This window comes from Condylura cristata, unplaced genomic scaffold (genome assembly GCF_000260355.1).
Source record: "Condylura cristata isolate star-nosed mole 26May11 unplaced genomic scaffold, ConCri1.0 scaffold00007, whole genome shotgun sequence".
Taxonomy (NCBI): domain Eukaryota; kingdom Metazoa; phylum Chordata; class Mammalia; order Eulipotyphla; family Talpidae; genus Condylura; species Condylura cristata.
Genome location: NW_004567108.1, coordinates 42,674,759 through 42,699,708, shown reverse-complemented (window position 1 = coordinate 42,699,708; position 24,950 = coordinate 42,674,759). Strand labels below are relative to the sequence as shown.

Below are 24,950 nucleotides of genomic sequence, written 5' to 3'. Positions count from 1 at the left end.
CACACTCACCTTCACACTCACCACACACTCAAAAGCGCCTGCACACACACACATGCACACACACACACATTTGCTCCCATATAAATAAATGCCCTTCTGCCATATCAAAGAAGGTACATCTGGAACCCATCATCATTGTCAGCAAAAGGTCTGCCTGGTTGGTACTGTGCCAGTCTCTCTTTTGCTTGGTATCATCTCAGTAAGCTTGACATGAATGCAACAATCCAACAGGCAGAAGCCGGTCTGTGGCCGGAGAGGATGTAAACACAAGGGAGGTGGGAGACTCAAGTAAGAACTAAGGCATCCTGTGTGAACGCAGCAAAGGGCCTGGTACTTCAGTCTCTACCATACCCCAGGTCTGGCTTCTGTATGAAATTCGAAATGCTTTTCCCTTAAAGTTTTAATGGAAATCTCAGCTTCACTTGCACAATGGCAAGTTGGCCACAGTCTTTTAGCACTGAATTTATAGACTTGCACAGCTGCAGTAACTGATGCACTGCTTTAAACTAAGTCCTTCATTGTTGTTCAATTTAATATAGTTTATATATGGCTCACAGCAGTGTTCAGAATGGGGGATTATTCCTAAGGAAATTAAGTGGAATGAAGAAAAAATAATACAAACTTTCATTACTTTGATTTATAATTGCTCCTTAAATTACAGCTCAAAGCCTGTTTTAGAATTGAAATTGTGGTGCTGTTGTAGTGAAATAAAGTATAGTAAATATTTTTAAGCTATGACTTAAGATTTCTGAATCTTCTTACTTCCATAGTTGACCACGTCATAACAGCTACATCTTAAACAGTTTTAAATACAAATGGATTCAGTGTCATTGCTAAGTTCATAATAAAAATTATCTTAATGGTCCAAGGAGGTAAACAGGCTATTGGATTTACTCGAAAGAACACAAACATTCCACAGCAAGCAAGTCTCCCTGTGTTGTTTGGATCTCTCCAATCTGGCATTCCCTCCTACTACCGTGTCCAGCACTTTGGATCAATAAATCCCACTTCACAGAAGTTAAAATAATATTGAAATCCTGTCAGCTACAGCTGACCAGTGGTTACGTTCTCCACAGGGTAATGCATTCGTAAGGACATCAGTCCTCTTCCTTGGGGTGGCTCTCTACGACAGACACATTTCCACGATGAAATGACAAGGCTCTCTCTGGCTTTCCGTGGGTTAGTGTCCTTGGCAGGTCTTACAACACATCTGTCTGAAGTATGCTCGACTGCAGAACTTGAACTTCAGCACCAGTGGGCAATAAGCCACTTTGTTCACATCTTTGCACTCTAATGAATAGGGGCAGAAAATGGAAAACCATTAAGGCACATAAACAAGTACGTAAATAAGCCGATGAGCTTGGATGTTCAGCAAGGCCACTCCCACCCAATCCACCTTGGCTTTCCTATCTGTGTGGGTTTTGTTTTTGTTTTTTAAGGATACCCTGTCTGGTACAGCCTACTAGAAACATTTTTTGATATATTTTAACACAAAATTTAAAAAATGATTGCAAGGCTTTTCTTCCAGACTTTTATAAGTATGGTGCATGCCCACTGTGTCTTGAAAGAATTACCATTTGTTGGGATAAGTGATCACTTTAGACAGCTTGGAAACATGAGTCATTTTTCTTACAGCACTTTTATTGCTTCTTTCTCAAGGGTTATTTTATTCAGCAGTGCAAGGTTATCCAAAATCAAACATGAGTTGCATTGCTTGATACCAAAGTGCACATGTCTCAAGAGACTCTCTGCATCTGTGAGGCCTGGGGATGGGTCTGCGTGAATGAAAGGATTGCTGACAGTGGCCTAGTTTCAGCAACTACACTAGACAAAGAGGAAAACTTTGAGGGGTTGGCCTCAAATGGCAGCAGTCTGTGGGTTATGGAAACATGTAGAAATGTCTTTTTTTAATTTGGAAGTGAGACATGGCCTTCTTTTTTCCTATGTGTATTTTCTCCTCAGTGCTAGAATTGCCACACTTGAAGCCTGTAGTTCTTGTAGCCAGAGGTGAATAAATGATTCTTTTTCTGTCTCTCCTGAAGCTGGTTACAGAATTGGGGCTAAGGGGCCAGAGCGGAGCAAGGGACTCAGGTCTTTGATTTGCGCAACCCTGCTGCTGTTTCCATAGAACCCCACTACTACTATTACCATGTAATACTGTTGTTCTCTAGTCCTACAGTCACTTTTATCTGGGGATTTTAAAATACTTTGTAAACCTAGTAATTAAATTTCCATATGCCTCCAAGAATCAAAGTTCCACCCTCATTTTTCCAGGTGGTTGTACTGAAGCATCCTGGGTAAATTGTTTAAGGTAATTCAAATCAGGCAGAACACTGGAAAAAGTTCAGTGTAAAAGGTTAGTTTTGTTGTTGTTTGTTCTTTTATTTGCTTGTATTTCCCCCTAGCTTTAGAAATCCACTAAAGTTCTAAAAGACCATGTTTGTGGTCTTATACCACATGATAAACTTGGAAAATCTAATATATAGAAATGAAACGTTTCAAGTTGTCATTACCGAAAAGTTTAAGGTAATAATTTTATTGATCTCATTTTTAAGCTTCTTTGAGTGAAAGACTTAGAACTCTCAATACTCTGAAAACCTAAGCTTTGCCATCATCAAACTCCCTTACTCAAAATTTGATTTAGAAAGAGAATAATAACATTTTTTTAAAAGATGTATTTACATATGCATACATAACGTAGGTACAGCCAGAGTTGTTGGGGTGAGAGGATTCACCAGGAACAGAGTGGGGAGCAGAACAGGCAGAATGATGAAGTACACTGCTGAGGGGAGCAGCAGGCAAGACAGGAGAAGTCTACCCCACCATGTGGGTCACTTCTCTGGCCAGGGATAGAACTCATGCTGCAATGGCTGCAGACAGCTTTGTAGTGCTGCACCTGTTGTGCCACCAGGGAGGGCCCTAGTTAGACATTTAAACAGAAACCTTCTATACTAGAATGCTTGGTAAACTTAAGCTTTGACTGAAGGAAGGTAGGAAATACATGAGAAATTTCTTTAAATTTTGTACTAACAAGAGAAATCTTATTTTTGGTGATTCAAAATTGAATTTGAGATGAAAGAGATGCACGTATTTTCAGATCACTTGCTATGTTTTCCTTTCCCCTCTATCATATCATATAGTAAAAAGCAGCTAAAAAATGATTTTAAGAATGTTTTTGTGGAAAAATTTATCAGTGCTACCAAGACCGACACATTGTCAAGGTAATACAGTTACTAACATGATGGGAAAAGCTGAGTTTCAACAATAGAAAGCTGACACAGCCTCCCTCGCTTTTTATTCTTCATCATTGTCCTGATGGGGCAACCCACCAGTGAAGACCACTGCTCTCTTACCCTGCAACAGGCAGGGTGCACTACTTACTGTACAAGATAAACTTGAGCTTGGCCTTCTTTACCAAATATAAAATATATTTAATTGATAAAAGAAGACTGATTGTTTCAATATTACAAGAAAATAAAATGAGTAGTAAGACTGCCTGGGTTTAATGTTAGCTTCATCTTTTACTAACTTCACAACTCTGAACAAATCACTTAATCTCTCTGTGCCTAAATTTGATCTGGAGACAGATGATGAGAAAAATCTACTCACACATGTAACGTGTGTGTCCTGTGGTATCACCTAGAACACAGAATAGAAAGCACTCAAGGACTGTTAAGATGTTGCATTACTATTAACTAGCATCACTGTTAGTTACTATCTCTCATCACCTGAGAGTTCCACTCTGAGCCTCTTAGTAAGGTTACTACTGATAAAATGTTATCCTATAGACACAAGTCAGTTTGAAGACAAAACAAAGAAGACTATTTGGTAGGACATATCTAGAGTGAAAAATGCACTACTCCAATTTCTGAAAGAGTTGATAGGCCAGGAAGATTTTGAGAAGAGCAAAATAAAAACAAATCCAGAGACTTTTTAGATTTAGACTTTGGTTAAATAATAGATGATGAAAATGAATAAAGTAAAATATCCACACTTTTTTCACCATTAACTACCCCTTCATCCATTCCACCCACCCATTCAGGCTATTGCAAGTATAAAGAGTTGGGGACTCTGCAAGTATAAAGAAGTGGTGTTGGATGTGAGAAGATTCTTTCCATGTAAGACTCAGAGAAGAAAGTCTTGCCCAGGGGGTAGGCTGGAGGCCATGGGGAGGTGGGCCCCTCGATACTTCTATTAAATTCTTTTCCAACTAACTTGATTCAGACTGATTGACTGAGAGCAGAGGGTGGTCGGAGTCCTGGGAGCAGGGTCAAGCTAGGGAGGTGGGGGGGGTCCTCATTAGTACCCTGGGACCCGCCTGCAAGGGTGCGTACCACAGCCTCAGGGATGGAGGTCTCAAGACTGGTGCTGCCTCCTCCCAGTGTTTATGTGTTCTCTGCCAAGTTACTTCACCTCTCCAAGCCTCAGTTTCTTCATCTGTGAAACAGAGGCTGGAATAAGACATGTTCCTACAAGATTGAAAGGCTCAGGGGAGGTGACATGTAGCAAGCACCCTATGGTACCTGTAGAGGAGCTCTCATTACCAAGACACCGGCCTCTGAGAACAACCATATGTGTTCTCAGGGATCCCTGTCAAAGCGCAGTAGGCTCTGGGGAAGAGTTACATGTTTGCACATATGGGCAAATTAACAGACATCTATTCAACAGAGAGCAGGTGAACCAGGATAAGGGAGTACAGAAAGACACTGGGGGAAGAACCAGGGCTTGGGGACTGCTAAGACAATGGGCTTCAATGAGACAGTGAGGTGGAGACTTTGGGCTACATAAGGGCATTGAGCCTTGATGGAGGGAGCGTGAGGAAGGCCCCACTCCTACTTCTTGAATTGCCTTCTAGGAACTGCCTAGCCTAAAAGAATTAGTTTTTGAAATGATTTAAATCTGTTTACCGAAGGTCAACACTGACTTATCTTTCATTCCCTCAGCATTTTACCTCTCCAAGAGTTTAATCTAGTAAAGATATCATTAAAAATAATCTTTCAGGTGTCTCTATGTGCCAGGCATGGCTTGGGTAGTTTCACACATTTATACATTTAATCCTTTGAATGTATCTAAAAGGTCAAGTTCACAGAAACAGCATGAGTGAAGCTTAAAAGGATCACAAAACTCAAGAGGGGTGGTTCAGTGAGTTGTCTATGAACTGGGACCAGACCTTGGGTGAATCTGACTCCTCAACCACTTTGTTTTGGCAGCATTCTTGGAAGGAATGTAAATACATGGAGGTTTCCACCTCGCAGTGCTTCTTTTCTTAGCTGATACCACTAAGGAAAAGTCAGCCTCTGGGCAGAAATGTCAGGTGGTTTGCGCTATCACCTTATAAGGGAAAGTGTCTTGAAGAAGATGGCTCTCAGTCACAGACATACCAAGCAGCCTGAATTATCCCTTCCAACTTTCCTTAGCTATTCTTTCCTCTCTTAATTTTGTAAAACTAACATGAGTGAAATATGCATATGGACACACCAAAAAGTTTTAAAGCCCTGTTATTACAGAACACTGAAAGTAATCTTTAAAAATATCAGTATCAGGGCCTTCCCTGGTGGTGCAGCAGGTTAAAGTGCAGCACTAAGAAGCTAAAGCCACTTCCACATGAGTTCAATCCCCGCCTGCCCCGGAGGTGACCCACAAGGTGCGGCAGACCTCTCCTGACCCGCCCACTGCTCCCCTCAGCAGTGCACTTTGTTGATCTGCCTGTTCTGCCCCCAACTCTGTCTCTGGTGAATCCTCTCACTGTCCCAGAGCCTCTGGCCTGTACCTCAGTTCTATATGCATAAATAAATAAATCTTTTAAAAAATCAATTAGCAATTTTAAATTATGTTTGGCTCATTTGCCATTTTTTTTTTCCCAGCATAGTTAGCTCATGGGCATTTTGCTGATTTGGTTGAGAGGACTTCATTACAAAATATGTCATGCAGTACTCTACATTATCCTCAAAACCAATTGAAAAGATGAAAAAGTCTTTTCACTGCCCCCTACTCCCCACTCCCTTTAGGCAGTACAGTATAGCTTGCACTTGTGATGAAAATCATTCTGGAAAAATTGTACATAAGCCAAATCACATTTTCCTATTGAAATAAAAAGTAGAAATGTTCTGCTTTGATTTCTGAATGGCCACTGGATAGCACTGATTTCTGGACAATGCTTCACATATTTAAAAAGTAGGTTCCTTTATACCTGCAACTGAACAGATTATGTAATCTAAGATACTTGTTAAAAGGACAGTTTAGTCTAGGTAGACTCTTTTGTAATATAATCACTCTGTGATTGATCTGTTGTGAAGGTTTGCTCTTCGCTATTGCACTTTCTTTATGCAGACACTCTTATATCTACTACTTTTTACTAAAGGTATATGAGCCAGTGGGGTCAAGGACTTTAAAATGACAGAGCCGAATTACTCTTCTGCCATAATCACATATCAAGTAAGTACTTTCCTGGGAGGAAAAATGACAAAACACCGCTGCTACCCTCTCCCTTACAAGACTATCAGGAAAGTGAGAGGTCCTTTGTGTGGTTTCTAAGGAATATTTTATGGACCTAACAGGACTCTCCTTTCTTTTTTTAAAGATGTATTTATTTATGCATACAGAAGTGGGGTACAGGCCAGAAGTGCAGGGGTGGTGACAGAGTGGGGAGCATAACGGCCGACTGACGAAGTACACTGCTGAGGGGAGCAGCGGGATGGTCAGAGAGGTCTGCTGTGCCATATGGGTCACCTCTGGGGTGGGGATTGGACTCATGCTGAAGTGGCTTAAGCTTCTTAGTGCTGTGCTTTAACCTGCTGCACCACCAGAGAAGGCCCCAGAACTCTCCTTTTGATTGGCACCATTTCCCTCCTTGTTCTCGGAATACATTCACTTTATTCAAGGTCAGAGAATTCTCGTGTGAATGACAACTACTAATCAAGCATTCCAAAATTCCTTTTCAGGGAGACTGGGGACTATACCAAGACCTGAAAGCCAGCACCAAAGTGTTTGTTGTGTCCTAGATCCATTATTAGAATCTAAGAAACTTACCAGGTATCCTGGAGAAGACTGCATTAAGAATCTGGGGTTTCGGTAGAGTTGAATGCTAAAACCAGACAATCTGTCTCATAGGCAACACATGAACCTACTTATCATCGATGCACCAGTGAGTTTTCCCCAGGTGCTTTACATTAGTCTTTCAAAGGCCTGGAGTAAAAGATATGATTTCAAAATACATTGAACAGAGGCTTAAGAATTTAGGATGCCTTCAGATTCAGATTCTTCATGGCTTTGAAAGCTTGACTTGCTCTAAAGAGTACAAAATCAACTCCTGAAAGAGAGCTCTTGTATTTACTTCATAAAATGTGCAACATCTGCCTAAGTTGAATTCACTGGAGTGAACTGAGATATGCAGGGACATATCCTCTTGGGACCAGGTTGGGCCATTCAGCATCTTTCTTTGGCGATGCACACCCTCTGTGCCTGTACGTTCTCTATGACATTCAGAAGAAGAACACAGTAAGTAGAGAGGTATGGCTTGTGCACCTAAGGGTCTGTCTTTGGGATTACATGAGCACAACCAGCTCTACCTATGGCACACTCGGGAAGCTGTCTGGTTCTGAGAATGAGATGGCAAAGGTTTGCAGGTGCAGGTAACTGTGGGGAGCGGGGTGTAGGAGCTGGGGTAGGGATGCAAACTCAGCATTTTCCCTGATAAAACTGTGCTCCAGCTCTTGAGACTCTACGTATCAGAATGAAAAGGATGAAGTAAGTTTTGCTTTGTACATTATTCAGTGCAGTGGGAATGGTCCTCCAACATTTCAGGTGTGAAAGAGGGGGACAGCAAGTAAGGAAATTTATTCTGATTTCATCTTACCATGGACTAAGCTTTTCCTTCCCCTTTTTGCCTCCTCAGATTTTTCTTACCCAGTCTATTCCCCTGGATGCCACTCATAGTAAGCCTCAAGGTGATGATCCTAAAATAATCCAGGGTTCCCTCCCAGCCAGACAGCCAGGAATGTGAACCTGAATACTAAGGTGGTTTAGGAGCCCTTTAATATGGGTAAGAAAAACCAAAACTAAACTGATCTTCCTTCCCTCCTTGAAACCAGTCTTCAAATGACCTTCACTATTCCCTTCCACTGATTATAATATATCAGATGCCATCTGAAAGCTCAAATTCAGCAGCTCTTTTGTTCCAGGACCCTGCAAGATTTCTGGAGCTGCTCAGACTTTCTCAAAGCCTTTTACTTGACTAAGACTGAGACCCTTCAAAGCCACCATCAGAAAGCCCAGGCTGGTAAACTGCTGCACTCTAACCACACCTTTCCTGGTTGGTTACCAACTCATGGCACACCATGAATCATTCATTACCTGGCAGCAATAAATCCTAGATGACAGAGTGCCTCATATATTGAGAAGCTGAAAAAAGACTCGCCATATAAACTCCAAGGGAACTTGAAACTGCATGAAGAGGAATAAAATGGCATTTGGGATAGAATTTCAGGTGAGCTTGAGTAGACTATTCGTAGTGGCCAGACATACTTTAAAAAATTACTCTGAGTAGTATTTCAAATGTGGTGATACCCCATGTGTCTATAATTCACTCTCAGCGGCAACATGGTGTTACCCTCATTCCGGTGACTGACTGTCAAAATCAAGTCTATAATATCTTACTCTTCACCGAAACCTTTCAGGAATAAAAAGCTAAGACAGATGTTGAACATAGCAAATTCTATCTTCCTTCTCTATTTCTCTCTCGCTATTTACTTTTAATTTTTTGATGTTCCACTTTGGATGCTTGTTATCCAAAGCTTTAGATGCTTTTCCTTTCCTTGCTATCTTTGGTGGCTTTAACTTCCCTCCATTTCTTATTTATTTTATATTAATTTTAAATGTCATATTCAAGTTCCATTATATCATATGACTCTTGGGGACCAATGTGCCTAATCCCCTATAAATGCTTTCATTCCTTATCGTGTTGCTGGTAGCCAGTTTCCTAACTCTGAAGCCTGGGAGTCACACCGAATGCCTCCATAACTCTCACCCCCTTGTCTAACTGTTCATCAGGTTCTTTATACTCTTTATACTCTCCCTTCTGTTTTATTCTCCTTTTTTCCAGGTCATTACCCTCCTATTTCTGTCTTAGTTCAGGTCTTAATCGTCTTTACCCTGGGCTCAGAGAATACCTTTCTCGCTCTCCTGCCATGCAAGGCTGGTTTCAGATGTCCCTTAACACTTCTGCCATTCTAAGCAAGTCCCTAACTAATTTCCTTTACCTGTTCTTTAAGACTCATAGTCTCAACTTCCACTGCATATAAGACCCTCCAAGGTATATCATAACTTTTTCTTCACAAGGTTGTGAAGCCAAACTAACCTAGCTCCACATGCACATGATGGCACACACTCATCCCCTGTTAGGAAGGCCGAGCAGAGCAACCTCTTTTTGGCAAACTTCTAGTGCCCCCTTCAAGCTGGCCTCTTCCATGATGCTTCTGATGATTATCCTGGCCTCTGTATATACATGCTAGCTTCATTCAACCCAGTAGAGTACTGTCCTTTTAGAGAAAATTACTTGCTTGCTTATAACTGTCCCTATTAAAGTGCACTCCTTTTGAGGATAGGAATCTCATCTTATTCCCTTCATAGTTTTAGTGCCTGGCACAGAGTCAAGTTTATCTGCCAAGTAAATGATTTAGTGAATGGGTGAATGGAGCTCATTATTTAAAATCCATCACTATGAGGGATGGATAATTGAATATGTAGGTGATAAAGCATGATACATATATTGTTGTGGCATGTCAAAAAAGCTAGTTCTTTCAGCAGTAATTAAACCTTAGTCTGTTGAGTCAGGCTGACATACATGTCAGTCTACTTCAAAACCATAAACTATTTTCTTGTTAAGGTGCTCTGCTTTACATTTGTAAATTAAGAATAGCAGGCCTTTGGGCTTTGCCAAATTTGAATTCAAAGCCTGACATTGCTAATTCCTTCCCTTTCAATTTGGTCACTATCCTTCTCTGTGTCTCAGTTTTCTTATCATTAATAACAACTCTCAGAAGGTTGCCATGACTATATAACACACACACATACTTATGCATATAAAATAAGTAAAATTAACCAATGAAAGAGCCTAACAAATAGCTGACATAAAGTAGTTTTTTTTTAATTACAAAAGTTTATTTTTATATTATTTTGTACATTTTTTTTCCATCTCAATTGTAATCCCTGCGGGTTTCCCATAAAGTAGTTTTAACATGAAAATCATACTCTCTTCTACTTCCTAACTCTGAGAGAGAAACAGACTCCCAACCTATGTGATACACTGATTGCTAAAAATTTACAATAAATAAGAACTATTTGCTGAAGTCTAATCAGAAAGACATATTTCCATTTATATCATCAAGAGAGGGTTTTACAAAGAAAAGTAACTTCTATTTGTCATGGACTTTGAGTCTTTCTCAAGAGAAGGTAAGCTAGATAGAGCCCTGGCAAGTTAAAAAGAGGTATCATTAGAGTCAGAGATTTTGCAAATTAAAGCTATGATTTTGAATCAATGTAGGAAGAGGCAATGTTCTTCCTGGAAGTGTGAATTACACATTAAGTATATTGTGTTGAGATCAGACATAAAAAGCAGACAGAATATTTGCAAAGAAGCAAGGTCTCTACATTATGTCTTATAAGATGAATGATCTACCTGAAGTAAAATTTCCATGGAAACATTTTAAAACAGTGAATGTTATTTTTAAAAATTTAAATGATTGCTATTTATTTTGTTACTACTTTATAAGGAAAAGTTTTTACCTATTGATTTGCTAGCTTTACAAATCCTTAAATGTCTTAAATCTTGATTTGATTTTTGATATTCACAAAGCTCTCACAAGTTTATTATCCTATGATTCTTTTTATCTTTTCCACTCAGGAATTGATTATTCTCATATCTCAACTGTTTTTTTTAAAGACTTATTTACTTATGCATACAGAACTGGGGTACAGGCCAGAGGCGCAGGGTTGGTGAGAGGCTTCACCGGAGACAGAGTGGGGGGCAGAACAGGCAGATCGAAGAAGTACACTGCTGAGGGGAGCAGCTGGCGGGCCAGGAGAGGTCTGCCAGCCATGTGATCTCCTCCGGGGCAGGCGGGGATCAAACTCATGCAGAAGTGGCTTTAGCTTCTTAGTGCTGTGCTTTAACCTGCTGCGCCACCAGGGAGGGTCCTCAACTATTTTTTTTGACAATTTAACAATACTATTAAATTGTGTTTTCTACAAGCATTCACTGAATTAATTTGTTTTGGCTTATCTATTCATAGAGGTAGCATTGGTGTACATCTTTGTATAGATTTCGAGGACTCAGTTCACTTCTCCCAGACGTGCCTCAAGCATGCTGGCATGCGCGTACACACACACACAGTGAGTAGAATTGCTAAAACATGCTTCAAGCTAGATAAATGTGATTAAAATTAATCAAACTCTTTTAATAGATTGTAAATGTATAATCTGCACTAAAAATGACAAATTATATTCACCAGAGTTCTTTATTTTTGTTTTGTTTTTTTTAAGCAGTGCTCTGTGTCTCTACTTCTTACAGAAGTTAAGCTTCTGGCTCCTTCCCACAGTTAAGCTGCCCTACCTACAGTTTCTGTTTCAGTGGACAGTACATAGTAGCATTCAGGAAATATTAAATGAATGCCTCGCTGAAGAAACTAAGTACATCTACTTAAAGAAGGTTTTTTTAAAATCAGGACTTCGGCTGGCATCTGCTGTTAATAAAAGGATTTCCCAAGTCACAGAAGAAAAGAAATTTTAGAGCCTGAAGACTTTTGTCCTCCTTACTATATATACTTATCATTTTATACAATGAGAAATTAGCATGAGAAACAGTTTCTCAATATGTTTTCATTATATGTATAGCAAACATGCATGTTTATCTTTAAGATGGTAAAGGCCCATTATAACATTCAAAATGAAATAGAAGTTTAATCTCTTATTGTAAAGATCGATAAACTAGCTCCAAGGAAGGTTAGGTGACTTAATAAGGTCACATAGTTAGTGGAAGAGTCGGGGAAAAAATTTAGGTCTCCTGATACATACCCAGTGTATATGCAGTTTGCACAAATGCTCTATACAAACTACACTACCACCGTGACTTTATAGGGCTCTTCAAACAGTGGAAACCAGGATAGGTGAATCAGTAAAAGCCACAGCCCCCTTTCCATCAGAAACTCACCTTCAGTATTGGAAATGGGGGTACTGTCACATTTGCTTTCACACTGCTGCATTGATGGAGGGCGAACAGTTTCTGGACAGTCACTAGATACCTGTCCAGTGTAGGAGAGACATTGCACCGTCCGCATTTGCTGTCCAAGGCCACACTGAGCAGAGCACTAAACCCAACAACACAAAGAGAAACAAAATACTTATCTTAACCATTTCCAGAAGATAAAAAATATACTATCATTTCAAACACCATATATTTGAGCTTTTAAAGTCTATACATAGTTTATCTTGGAACAGTGTATGATTAGGGTCATTCTCCTATAGAATTGGTTTGGAAACTGAAGGAATCTAGAAAATGGAAACTACACAGTTCCCAGAGGACAACACATGGGAGATTTCTTCGGCCATTATCCCAATAATTCTAAGCAGGGCTGGTGAACCCTAACAGCAGTATAATGAGAAAACTCAAACGATGAAGTGGAGTCATCAGCGATTAAATATGACGGCACAGGAACATCAGTACTTCTCTCTATTACAGGCTTGTTGGACAAACAACCCAAGAGTCTAATTGGAGTGTTCTGTCTCTAATCAGAATATTAGTTCCATGACTACTGTGGGATCTGATGATGGTTTGTTTTGTTGTTGTTTAAGTTTTCTAGGTATTGTCAGCCTCACAAGCCTCTCCCTTTTCTTCCACTGGAAATTCAGTTACTTCAGGGCAGTTTGTGTAGCTTAGCTTCAGCTGGGTCTGCTCAGCTGTTGAGGCTGGGTCTGTTTTTTGGGTCTACCACCCAGAATACTAGAAAGTCTGTGAGATTTAGGATCAAAGTGAAGAGGAGCTAGGGGTGCCAAGAAAGGCAGTGGTGGTGTTTGCAAGGTAAACAAACAGGCCCTGCAGGATTTGTTTGCAAAGACTTAGCAAAGCACTTACAGGACTTGTAGGGATATTCATAGATACTTTTATTTTTAAGATTCTAAATACAGAATGACAAACAAAAGCACCATCAAAGTGTACTAAGGTAAAAATGTATTTTAACCCATGAGTTTTCATTTTAGGAAACTGACTTGAAAATGTATGTGGGAAGAAAAAGGAAGATCTTGATAACATTTACAAGAAGAATCTCAAATTGATGATTTAATTTGGTGAAAAAAACTGATATGCAGAAACTTTCAACTGAACTGTAGGTAACAGTGCATTGCAACAAAGAAAATACAGGGAAGGAAATGTCTACCTAAAAAAATTAAGAGAAAAATTATGAGAATGCATCTGTACTGATAATAGCAGAATGTCAATTATGTATTGTGAAGCTGTCACCCTTGTAAAGCAAATAACTGCATATAATGCTTACCCTTTCATTTATATTCCACTTGAGCACTTTGTAAATTAAACTCAATGCAGTTATACAAATGCAAATTATTAATTCTTATACAAATGTAAGTATTATTTCATGATCACACTTCTTTTCAGCACTGAACACAGAACAAGTATATTTATTGTCACAGGGAGATGGAAAATCTTTCCCTGAAATGTAACAAAGGGGTTCATAGAAATTGCTGTATTCCAGCAATACTGAATTTTGGCGAGATTTTCTGGTAACTTCTATGAAATGCCATCTTTGATAAGTAATGGCAGGTCCATTACTAGTGTAGCTAAATGCCATGATGATTTATATGAGTCTCAGATATTAAAAAATGACTAAGCTACAAGGTTAAATATAAAACCGTAGGGCGGAAAAAACCTTTGTACAGAAATTTACTTTCTGGAGCATTATTTTTTAATGCAACCAAAGTTTCCTTTTTAACATTCAAAGGAACAATACTTCATTTTTCTTCTAGCCAAGTTGTTTTTGAAGGATTTAAATGGGCCCTCAGTAAGACAACACAATTTAGGAGTCAGGAAAGAAGAAAAATAGGAATGGGAACATAAGTTGGAAATGAGTGTAAAATAAAAATACATACCAAAGGCCCTAGACACTGGCCTCCCAATTCATAGGACCCTTCAGATAAATGCACTGATGATAGATATTAATAGTGTTTCAAAAACCTGCAATCACATCAGCATACTAAATAAACCCCCACATCTTCTCTGTGAGGATTAGGAGTTTGCAAGTGAGAGAATTCAGACACTGGTATTAACTGGTTTGTTCTCAAATTAGTGGAGAGAGTTGGGACTAATATCCAAAGCTTTAGTAGCTTGTTCAACTCTTTAATCACCTCAACTATTTCTATTTTAAGTTAAATGTTAAGATCCAGCAATTGGCAGAAGTGCACAGGTGAGGGGACATGACTGTGTGCATCTGCGTGGCTGTTCCTGTTTGTACACCGTTTCCCACTCAGATTCATACCTAGATTTCTAAGTGTTGTATCTCCTCTGCAGCCCTTACAATGACCCAATCGGGAACCTCAAGTGTGTCAAGTGCTGCTTCAGCAGGAGCCCACAGTCCAACTGCTTTACCTGGCCCCAGTCTCCTGTCACCCAGCGAGGAGGAGGGCAGCGGCCCAAGCTGCAGCGGAGGCGGACAGGGGGCTTGCTTTCCTCTGGACATTGTGCAGCTGGGAATGTTTTAGAGAGGTCACTGCTCTTGCACAGAACAATTCGATGCTTGAATCCTGGGCCACATTTGGGAGTGCACTGGAAATAAAACAAATGCTAATAAATAACATTCAGAGTTACAAGAAAATTTGAGGAAAGTCTTTCTTGAAGTAAATGTGTGTTTGGGTATACAATATACATATGCACTAAATTCTAGGCAACGTCTTTCAGATGTGAACATTCCTTACTTTTAAGGCAGAAATACTTTTATCTTTTCCCTAAGGTCTTTACGAGCTAAATCTAATGTTTGCTTTTCTTGGCTAACTTGATTTCTTCTTTTATTGCGGGTAAGTTTATTCTTCTATCACCCTATCCTTGACCACATTCAGCTGTGATAAGATTCTGCTAATTTTTGGAATGTAGAATCCTTGGTTTCCTACTTACTGGGCGTGATCTTCTAAAAAACAATTCTTATGTTATCAGTAGACTATGAGAACATGTCTTTGTGTTGATTTAGACGTGTTTTCTTACAGTGTGGCAGCTAAGGACACAGATCATAAGTGAAGGTTCATTGCACAGAAAATCCCTGGACTTTCCCCTATCAGTGAATCAGAAAGAACTGGACTGTTCCTTGGTTGAACTAGTCAGTTCCTCAGATTGAGAAAAAGATGCTTCTTACATCTTCTCTAGGTTAACTGGACTGCTCTGTTGCTAGTCACCCATTTAAAATGGTAACCAACTAAAAGTCCTCCAGTTTTCTCCCTTGTATGTGTGAACACCTCCTTAAAAATCTGTATTTCTCTTACTCAAGTGAGGTCCTAACCCACAACATTTGGAACCTCATTTCTACACTTCCTTAAAAAAAAAAAAAAAAGTTTCCCAACATTCTACAGGAAGTACACTAGACTGGGGGTGGTGAAGTATGAAGATAAATGAAACAATCTCTATGCTCATGAACTCATAGTTTTATGTAGGAAATAGACATGTGAATACAAGGTCATACCATAAAAGATGATGTGGGATGAATAAATCTGTGTATCCCTAATCACCATCTGTCTATAATTATGCACTTATATGTATTGTCATTCTGAGCAGACTACAAGCTACTTAAATTTATTTCATTTCTGTTTCATCTTTGTAGCCACACCTCCCTGACTTACCTAGGGCCCAAAGAGGCCCTTCAATATGCACTCAGTAATTATATATTATCCTTTATCTGGCAAGATGATGGCTTTGATTTACCACTAGGTAAACGAAGAGTCACTAGTTGTGGGAAGGAAGTGTTTTAATGAACACACCATACCACTGAGTGGGTTGTCAGTGGCAATCATGTCAGTCTGATGCATGTCATAGAAAGAAGGAAAAATATTTAGCATTTTCAGGTGAAAATCAAGGATCCCATGAGTACTTCTTATTTCAATGAGTGCAATAATAGACATTCCTTCCCATTTAGAAAAAGTTTAATTAAGATTCCTTTGCAGGAGATTAACATTTAATTCTTTCCATTACAGCTCCAGAAGAGGCTTTTACTAGGGTCTGGAGATCAACAGAGAAATTCCTGATCCCTAAATTTCATAGCCAAATCAACATCCTTATTTCTAAAAGCAGCTGCCTCATTCTAACCAGATAATCAACCACAGGTCCTATTATTCCAACTCCTAAATCTCTCTCACATTAAAAAAAATTTTTCTCTGTCTCTATTGCCACAAAAATCACTTCGGAAAAACATTTCCTACATGTAATGGTATGTAATGCTTTCAACCAATCTCCTATTCACCATTCTTAACTTATCCCAATCCATGCTCAAAAGGACAAATCTATCTATAGTCTCTTCTGATTAAAAAAAAAAAAAAATCGGCCCTTCCTGGTGGTGCTGCGGGTTAAAGCATAGCACTAAGAAGCTTAAGCCACTTGCGCATGAGTTCGATCATCGCCTGCTCCGGAGGCGATTCACATGGCGAGGCAGACCTCTCCTGACCGGCCCGCTGCTCCCCTCAGCAGTGTACTTTGTTGATCTGCCTGTTCTGCTTCCCACTCTGTCTCTGGTGAATACTCTCACCCTCCGCATCTCTGGCCTGTAGCTCTATATGAATAAATAAATAAATCTTAAAAAAAAAAATCTTCAATGGCTCTCTATTGTCTTCAAGGTAAAAATTCAAACTCTTTAAACATACTTACTCTGTTTACCTCTTTAGATTCACCTCTCTGCATGAAATAATTTGCTTATTTCCTAGTGTCATGGCAGGCAGGGTCAGGCACAAAGCTACTGCTGCTATGGCTACTACTATTAATGATGATAAAATAGTGGTAGTTAGTTACCATTTAATAAAGTATATACCAAGTGGTATGCTAAGTTCTATAATTTATATATTCTTCATAAACATCCTGTGAGATGACAATTCTGTTATTTATTCTGTTTTTATGAGGAAACAATGGAAGAATTAGTTCCTAGAATTTACCTGTCCTAGAAGCCAGTAGAAAGAAATTCTGCTGTGAAATGACAGACCTAATACTAACTAATCTACTGAGTGTATCTTGCAAGTTACATACTATGCTATGCACTTTGCATGTGTTACCTCTAACCCTCACAGTGACCATATCACTTTATATTTAAAGAAACGAAGACTTGTAATTGTCTTTCAATTGCTGATTTTGGAGAATGAAAAGATTCCTTATTCAAGTCGCTTGAATTTGCTCAATATAAGTCTAGCCTTCATGACTTCTCATCGAGTATCCTCTACCTTCCATCAACACTAGAAGTCAAAGTCTTCAGAATTTCTGTCCTACTTAATGTTTAATATTGTATTGGTATCAATAACTTATCAGTAAGATTATTACTGATAAAATGACACTACTGCTGCTTTACAATTCATTTAAAGCATCACAGTTCACAAAATAATTTCATGTACATTTTCTTATACAAGTTTTTTTTTTTTAATTTATTGACTTGATAGCATTGGGGCATAGGCCAGAGATAGGGGGAGGGTGAGAGGATCCACCAGAGACAGAGTGGGTAGCAGATGAGGCAGATCCACTAAATACACTGCTGAGGGGAGCAGTAGGCAAGACAGGAGAGGTCTGCTGTGCCACGTGGGTCAGCTCTGTGGCCAGGGACTGAACTCAGGCCACAAGCATGGCAGTGTGATAGTGCGGACACTTAATCCCTACGTCACCAGGGAGGCCTGTCTTATACAAGTTTTTGAGAATTGTAACACATGGAGAAAGTTTAAGAAATTTACTCAAGATTAAGCAGATAGTAAGTGGCAGAGCTGGGCCTAAGTCCTATGTCTTCTGATCCACAATGTAGCTTTTAGCATCAGTAGAAAGAAAGCCATAGAATACATACGAAGTTTTAATTGTCATATAAAATAACTTGAGGTAAGGTACAAAAGGACGAGGGGTACAGCAGACTTCAGGAAGATTGTCAGTAACATACAGACTGTAAAGGGAATTCAGTTTTGGTACTTTGAGGCTGTGATTAGCTTCACTGGAAATGTGGAGTGAAACTTGGACTACTCCCTGCCCTCTTTCACATTTTAAAAGCACACATTTGTATAGTAAAGCCTGGAACATAAACCCTTTGCTTATTCCAATGTCCTTTTCCAGTAGCAAGAAGCTTTCACTATTATTTGAAGAGTGCAGCAATATCTAGCAATCTTTCCTAAGTGACTATGTCAGAGACCTGCTTACAATTAGGAGAGGCAGACAATGCAAAGCCAGACAATTTATTCATGTCTTCATAAAAGTACTCAGAAAACCAAAAACAAAACATATAAGAATGGCAATAATAGGAAGAAGGATGAAACAACAAAGATATGCTCATATTTGTGAAATGTTAGATGGTATTCTAGATCCTTTGCATGTCAAATCTACCTCACCCTCAAGGAACCCTTGGGAAAGGGTAACTTCATGCTCATCATACAGTTGAGAAACTGTCAAACTAAGAAGTACAGATAAATACAGACAGCAGGTTCCCACAAGAATAAAACTGTGAAAGATAAATATACAAAGGAGTGCAAGCTTCTGTAGGATAATACATAGTTATATGCAAAGCTGAATGTACAGTGCTATCTCTACTAAAGCAAAAAACAATTTTAGAAAGAGTTTCCACTAAATAAACCAAGCACATTCTAGCCTATAGTAATAGAGGTACAGGGATAATCCCATAGTGAAAGAATGAAAATTATACTTCTGCCATATTCTGATTCAGCGAACATATCAACATTGACCCCTCAGGTCTGACCACAAATATTACACATCTGTAGCCAGAATCTCAACTCTGACCTCTGCGAATAATTCACAGTCCAGATACTAAAATTAAAATCTTTAGAAATTGTAAAATAGTAAAGTCACACGGCGCTACTGAGACAGACCAGCTTCATTCCAAACAGACTTGTTTCCTGAAAATATTTCTCTCTTGACATCAGAGATGTTCAAGCAGCAATGTCCCTCAGCTTGTTTTTTATTTTTACTTTTCCTTCTGCTTTATTTAGCCTACATTTCATCTTTGCCTTCTTTAGCCATCTGATAAATATGTTTATCCATCTGACAACCTTGGTTCTACTTAGCTATCTAAAAAAAAAAAAATTGTAGAAAGCATGATAGACCATGACTATGTATATATTAATAGGCATTAACTTATTTATGAATACTTCAAAGCATTCTTCAATGATAATCATAAATCCATACTCATGTAAAGGGTATATGTTTGTATGCTTGTAAATGTCAAAATCCATTCTATTCACTCTCACAATAAACAACTAGGTATTTGATTGGAAAATATTATATCAGTGAACAATCCATCCTTTATCAAAATTATTCTCACTATTTTTCTTTTTAGTCATATAATCAGATCTCACAATTAAAATCAAAGTGATTACTTAAAATCTTTTTTACTAAAAAAAGATGACATTTTTTTCCATCTCACTGGGATATAGGAGGTGATTTTTATAGGAGATGTACTTATATTTTAGCTAATATTCTATGATTAAAAATAAAAAACATTTTGCAAAAAAAAAAGATTTTTTTTTTTAATATACACCAAGGTAAACAATTTGGCTCTCACTTGTAAAGAGTATAAACAATGGTGCTTTAGGGTTGACTGACTTCACTCTTAAGGGACAGGTTTAATTTATTGGGCACTAAAACTAGATACTAGGAATAAGCCAGATAATACCAGAATGGTCTTCTTAAACAAAGGACAGTCACTTGTCTATAGATCTCTCCCATCCTTCTTAAGTAATGCCACCTAAATGTAAGTCCAATAAAATCAACAGAGTATGATGCTAGTCGTCTACTTGTCCAAGAGCAAGTACAAGAAACAGACCTTTTTCAATGGGCACTCTGTGGGAGTCAAAAACTATTTCAATACATCAAAAGAATGGTTTAGGATTGCTGGAGCCCATCCACAGTATGCAGCAGTGCTTTCAAGAGTTGCTTGCCAAGAGAGGGCAAAAAACAGAAAACCATTTAAATCCAACACAGCATAGGTGAGGCTAGATTATAGGAAATGGGAAAGTCATGGCTTCATTAGTTTCACAAAAGGCTGCTGAAGCTCCATTTTCTATCAAGGTAATTTGACTTTTTTTCTTTTGCCATATGCACTCGGTGGGTTTCACTAATGGGGAACACAAAAACTATTCCTGGCTTTGCAACAATGGGAATTTTATATTAGGGCAGTAGCAAAGAAAAGGAAAAGGTCAAATGGTAAATTCCTCTAATTGCAACATGTTTTCACCAGCTGAACCTTTCCCTTGCGATTAGTGGGGCTCAGACAGCTGAGAGTTGGAAATGGGGAGGGGGCAGAAAGAGGAGGAAAGTTTTCCTGGGTGTATCAAAAAGAATATTGTGTGAAATATTTGCAAGAGTTAACTGCTCTTCTGCTGGGACCTCCTTTTTTCATTAGTGGGAGGTGTTCCAGTGTTCCAGTCCTCTGGGAAGAATAGCCTCCTTGTTCTCACTTTGTTCTGCATAGCTATGTAGACATCTATTTCACTCAATGCTATTTACTTTTCTTTATTTTTAACCCATCTAGGAAAAAGGTGTGCTTCTGGTAAAGTAAGGAAATGAAAAGGTCAGAGCACGTCCCTCCTTGAGAAACAAGCAAGGGACTGTATGGAACAAAAATCATCATTCCTTTACTGAACAAAGGATGAGTTGATGGTATAGATTTGTTCTATATCATTTGTTCTTTGACAGTAAAGGCAGTCTTTATTGAATATGCTTACTCCTGATGAGTTTGTGTGCACTGTCTGTGAAAAGACAACAGCAGCTGCCAGTGCTTTATTTGAGGTGGTTAGTCCTGTCATCTGTTATCTATGCCTTTAGCAAAATTTCTTTTCCCTAAGCTTTAAAAGGCTGGGTAATCTTAAAGGGGATGGAAGAAATATGATGCAAATGCTCCTATAGCTTATACATATTTCTTCAGACAGCCAATAGGAGTGCCCAAGAGGCTTCTGGAGTCATTTGACATCACTTCTAAGATTGGACAGGTATAAGATTCAAAGTTCTAAGAGTAGGATAACTGCAACCTGTAAGAGGTTGTATTCAGAAGAAAATCTTAAATGGTATTTGGGATGAATACATATAGTGATGTGCAGAAAATATTTCTCAAGTTGACGATACTTGACTGTTTTATATTAAAACAAACAAACAAACAAAAGATGATACAAAAAAATGTAGGTCAAGACACCAATGTGAAATAAGCCTGTATATGTTAGAGTTTCAGGGGTAGGCAGAAATTTCTTCCAGTTTTTGCTTATGAACTTTTCTATTTTTCTTCATTTCTTGTAAAAGGATAATGTGATATAGATTTCTATATTCAAGAATATTGTGTTATTGCGTATTACTATTTTATTTAATCTTTTTCCAGCTTTTTGAGGGGAGTTCATTTTACTCCCCTCAAAATGCGTTTTAGTATACCCATTATGCAAGTTTGTTACTTTTTATTGGTAGTGGTCCATTATATGAAGTATCACCATATGCTCATTCCCTCATCAGTGAAGGACTTGCAGATTTCTAGCTTGAGTTCTTTATGACAAAAGTAAGTGAAGCATCCCCCTCCAGGTCTTCATGAGAACACAGGTTTTTATTTCTTTCAAGTAATTACCTAGAACTAGGATGGATAGATGATATGGTCAATGACAGTAACATTTACTATGCCTAACAGTTTTCCAAAGTCCCTGAATCATCTTACATTTCTACCAGCTATGTATGAAAGTTCTAGTTGCTCCACATCCTCACTAGCACTGGATATCATTAATTTAGTTTTTATTTCCTTTAATCTTATCTTCCAAGTATTCTTTAAAACAAACCCTGTTTCCTTCCTCAACTTGTATCACATAATCTTTGTTCCTGTTCAATTATTTCTGTCACCAGGAATACTTTCTCCATATTCCTAGTTTTCCTCCCTACTTCCAGTCCTTAACATTCAGTTCAAATAAAAAGCCTTCTGATCCTACTCAAGGTGATTTTGACCTTCTCAGCTCTGAATGTCCATATAAGTGGTTATCTTAAATTCATAGCCCACTCCTTTATTAAGTACTGTTTTATATTATTCTCTAGTAGTTTCCTACTATTTCTGATTTTCTCTTGTAATAGGGCTCTTGTATATTATCCATTTGGCCTACCCAGTATGTTTAACAAGCAACCAATTATATTTATGACTTAACCTAAAGCTGTGGAACTAATGCAGTGAAAGAGCAGATTTCTCATTATGATTTCCCAATAACAAATCTGCCTTCACTATCACTGACTATTTATGGATATCTACAAGCGTCTTTGGCACTAAATGACAAGAAATTAATACTACGTGCAGATTTATAGAACATCTATTCCTTTTCAATGGCTTTTATCTTTCAAATGAATTTAAGAGTTAATCCATGCACTGTTTGGAAACAGAAGTGTTCATAAATGTTTTCCATAACCACCAAGTGAATAATACCCCTACAATTGATTGAAATACAAATATAGTTAGGTAGGCAGAATGTAATTTTTGAATCTGAAGTATGGCCAGGAAACTTGGGAGAATACTCCTAATTCCTGCCAAAGATTCCATGGATAACCACAACTGTTCAGAATCTCCATTTCCATGCACCATCTTACACGGAGTTCCTCTCTTAGCCCTGTGCCTCTAGCAAAATAAGGCCAAGTTAAGCAGTGAGATTCACAAAGGGGAACATTACATCTAGAACAATGCTTAATTTGTTTTATTTTCTTTCTTTTTTTTTTTTTTTTGACAAATAAGTCTGCAGATGTTTATCCTGCATGTACCACAGTGTTTCCAGAAGGAAATGCATCCTGTTTGGTCAACTCCAGAAGAATGACCTTTAGTTAGATAGCCAGGTACTCATTCTTCTTAACATTAACCAATACTATAGAAGGAATTCAGCTTTTCTTTGGGAAATGTAGAGAATGGTTGGTATGCACATATGTAGATCTCACACAGAATGAGGAGTCAATAATTAACTTTGTCTCTTACCTCATTTTTCATAAGACCATTTTTTGAGGCCTGTGGATTTTATTAGACACTTTCATATTAACTACGCCAGAAAAGCATTATCTTAGTAAGGTCTTACCACCAATCACTAAGTGGAGGTAATGATATATTTGAATTTCCCTATTTGGCACATTATAACCCTCAATTCCATGTTTCTTCCCTTGTCGCCCCCCCCCATGCAATAGAAACAATTAAAATACATATATCTATCTATCTCTATATTTTTTAACCAAGGGATGATAAATTGATAATGATTTATCTCTAAAATTCACATATTTACACTGAAACATTACTTGTAAAAATGGGCACTATATATCACTAATGCTGAGTGATATGAGTGCTTACTATAATAGTCTTTCACATTATGCTTATTTTGAATCAAATTGATAACTAGCTCTATTGATTTCCCTGACCCAAAAATAACCTTACTACCTGACAAACAGCAATAAAATATAACATGGCCATATCACTGTTATGCAGTCCTTACTTGTTGAGTTCTAAGATGCTCAAATGCTCAGGTGTCCTTAATATTAAATGCTTTGGTACTGATAGTTAAGACATCTCAAAACATACAGCCTCAGATTTCCTTACTTCTGACCAGTCCAAAGCCACCCACTGAGGTGGGCATGTCTGGTTGTTGCAGGGCTCTTTTTCAATAGGCCGGTGTGTTAAACAACCACTGTAGTCCAGTGTCTCCTCCTCAGAAGGCCCGACCTTCCTGATGCAGAGCACTGCCCTGGAGCGCATCCCACCATCACAAGTCTTGCTGCACTCCAGCCAGTCCCCAATGAACCACCTGCAGCAACAGGGGAAGAAACACAGACAAGCATTTTCTCAGCACAGCCAGATGTTCTTAGGTGAGTGAAGGCACCTTCATCAACAGACTCCAACCTCTTCCTAAATAAGCTGACATTTTAGTGTGGGTTGATATGGTCAAATGGAGGAGAGGCTAAGGAAATGGTCACTCATGGTTGGTCACTGTTCCAAGCATAATGCATGTGCCTTGAAGAAGGGAGAACCCCAGTTCAAACAAGTAGTAACACACTATGTGCTTTTATACCTTGCTAAAGTCCTTCCTTCCTCCCTCCCTCCCCACATTCCTTCCTTCCAGCTTTCCTTCCTCCACCATCCCCTACCTCTCTAGTTCTTTCTTTTCTTCCAAATTTCTAATATGAGGGTAACAATATGTCAGGAGGATGTCACAAGGATTAAGTAAGGCAAAATATATACGAAGCTCCGTCACATGGTGGTAAATGTCTAACACCTGGCTCTTCAAAATTTGCCAATTTTTTGTGGTGTAAATATCTCACTGGGACCAACTTAAAGCTACTAACTTGACACAAATAAGATAAGAGATGTTAATAACAGAGTCTGAGAAGCCAGTACTAGCTAGCTTCAGTACACTCACTAAAGGTTTCTATCAGTGTTTGGCAAACAAAAACCAAGAAACAGCAGCTATTTTTATTATTATATTGAGGCATGTTCTTCCATCATCAAGGATTTTATGCTAAAACCACCCTTACAGGAAGGGGTTTGTTTCTAATTCCCAGAAGTGAATGTCAGGTTCCTTTACTGAGCTTACAAGAGCAGAGAAGGTCCAAGTATCCGTTTAGAAGACATGGGAGTTTTAAAAACCTGTTGCTAGGAGTCGATGGGAATGATGTCAGCTTTCTAGTGGTACCTGGGTTGAGTCTCAGCACTATCACCACTGGGGTCTCAGTTTGA

The 24,950-nt window shown here is 38.6% G+C and overlaps 1 protein-coding gene across 1 annotated transcript in view; it reads right to left on the bottom strand.

Moving 5' to 3' along the window:
• Positions 1-874: 874 nt before the first annotated feature.
• The window catches only part of ADAMTS6 (ADAM metallopeptidase with thrombospondin type 1 motif, 6), a 217,283-nt gene continuing 193,207 nt past the window's right edge, over positions 875-24,950 (bottom strand). The window contains exons 21-24 of the mRNA XM_004678267.1: positions 23,817-24,021; positions 14,651-14,827; positions 12,206-12,362; positions 875-1,290 (exon numbers count right to left, since the gene is read on the bottom strand). Coding sequence (XP_004678324.1) covers positions 1,181-1,290; positions 12,206-12,362; positions 14,651-14,827; positions 23,817-24,021 — 649 coding nt within the window. The 3' untranslated portion in view covers positions 875-1,180. The remainder of the gene's footprint in view (positions 1,291-12,205; positions 12,363-14,650; positions 14,828-23,816; positions 24,022-24,950) is intronic.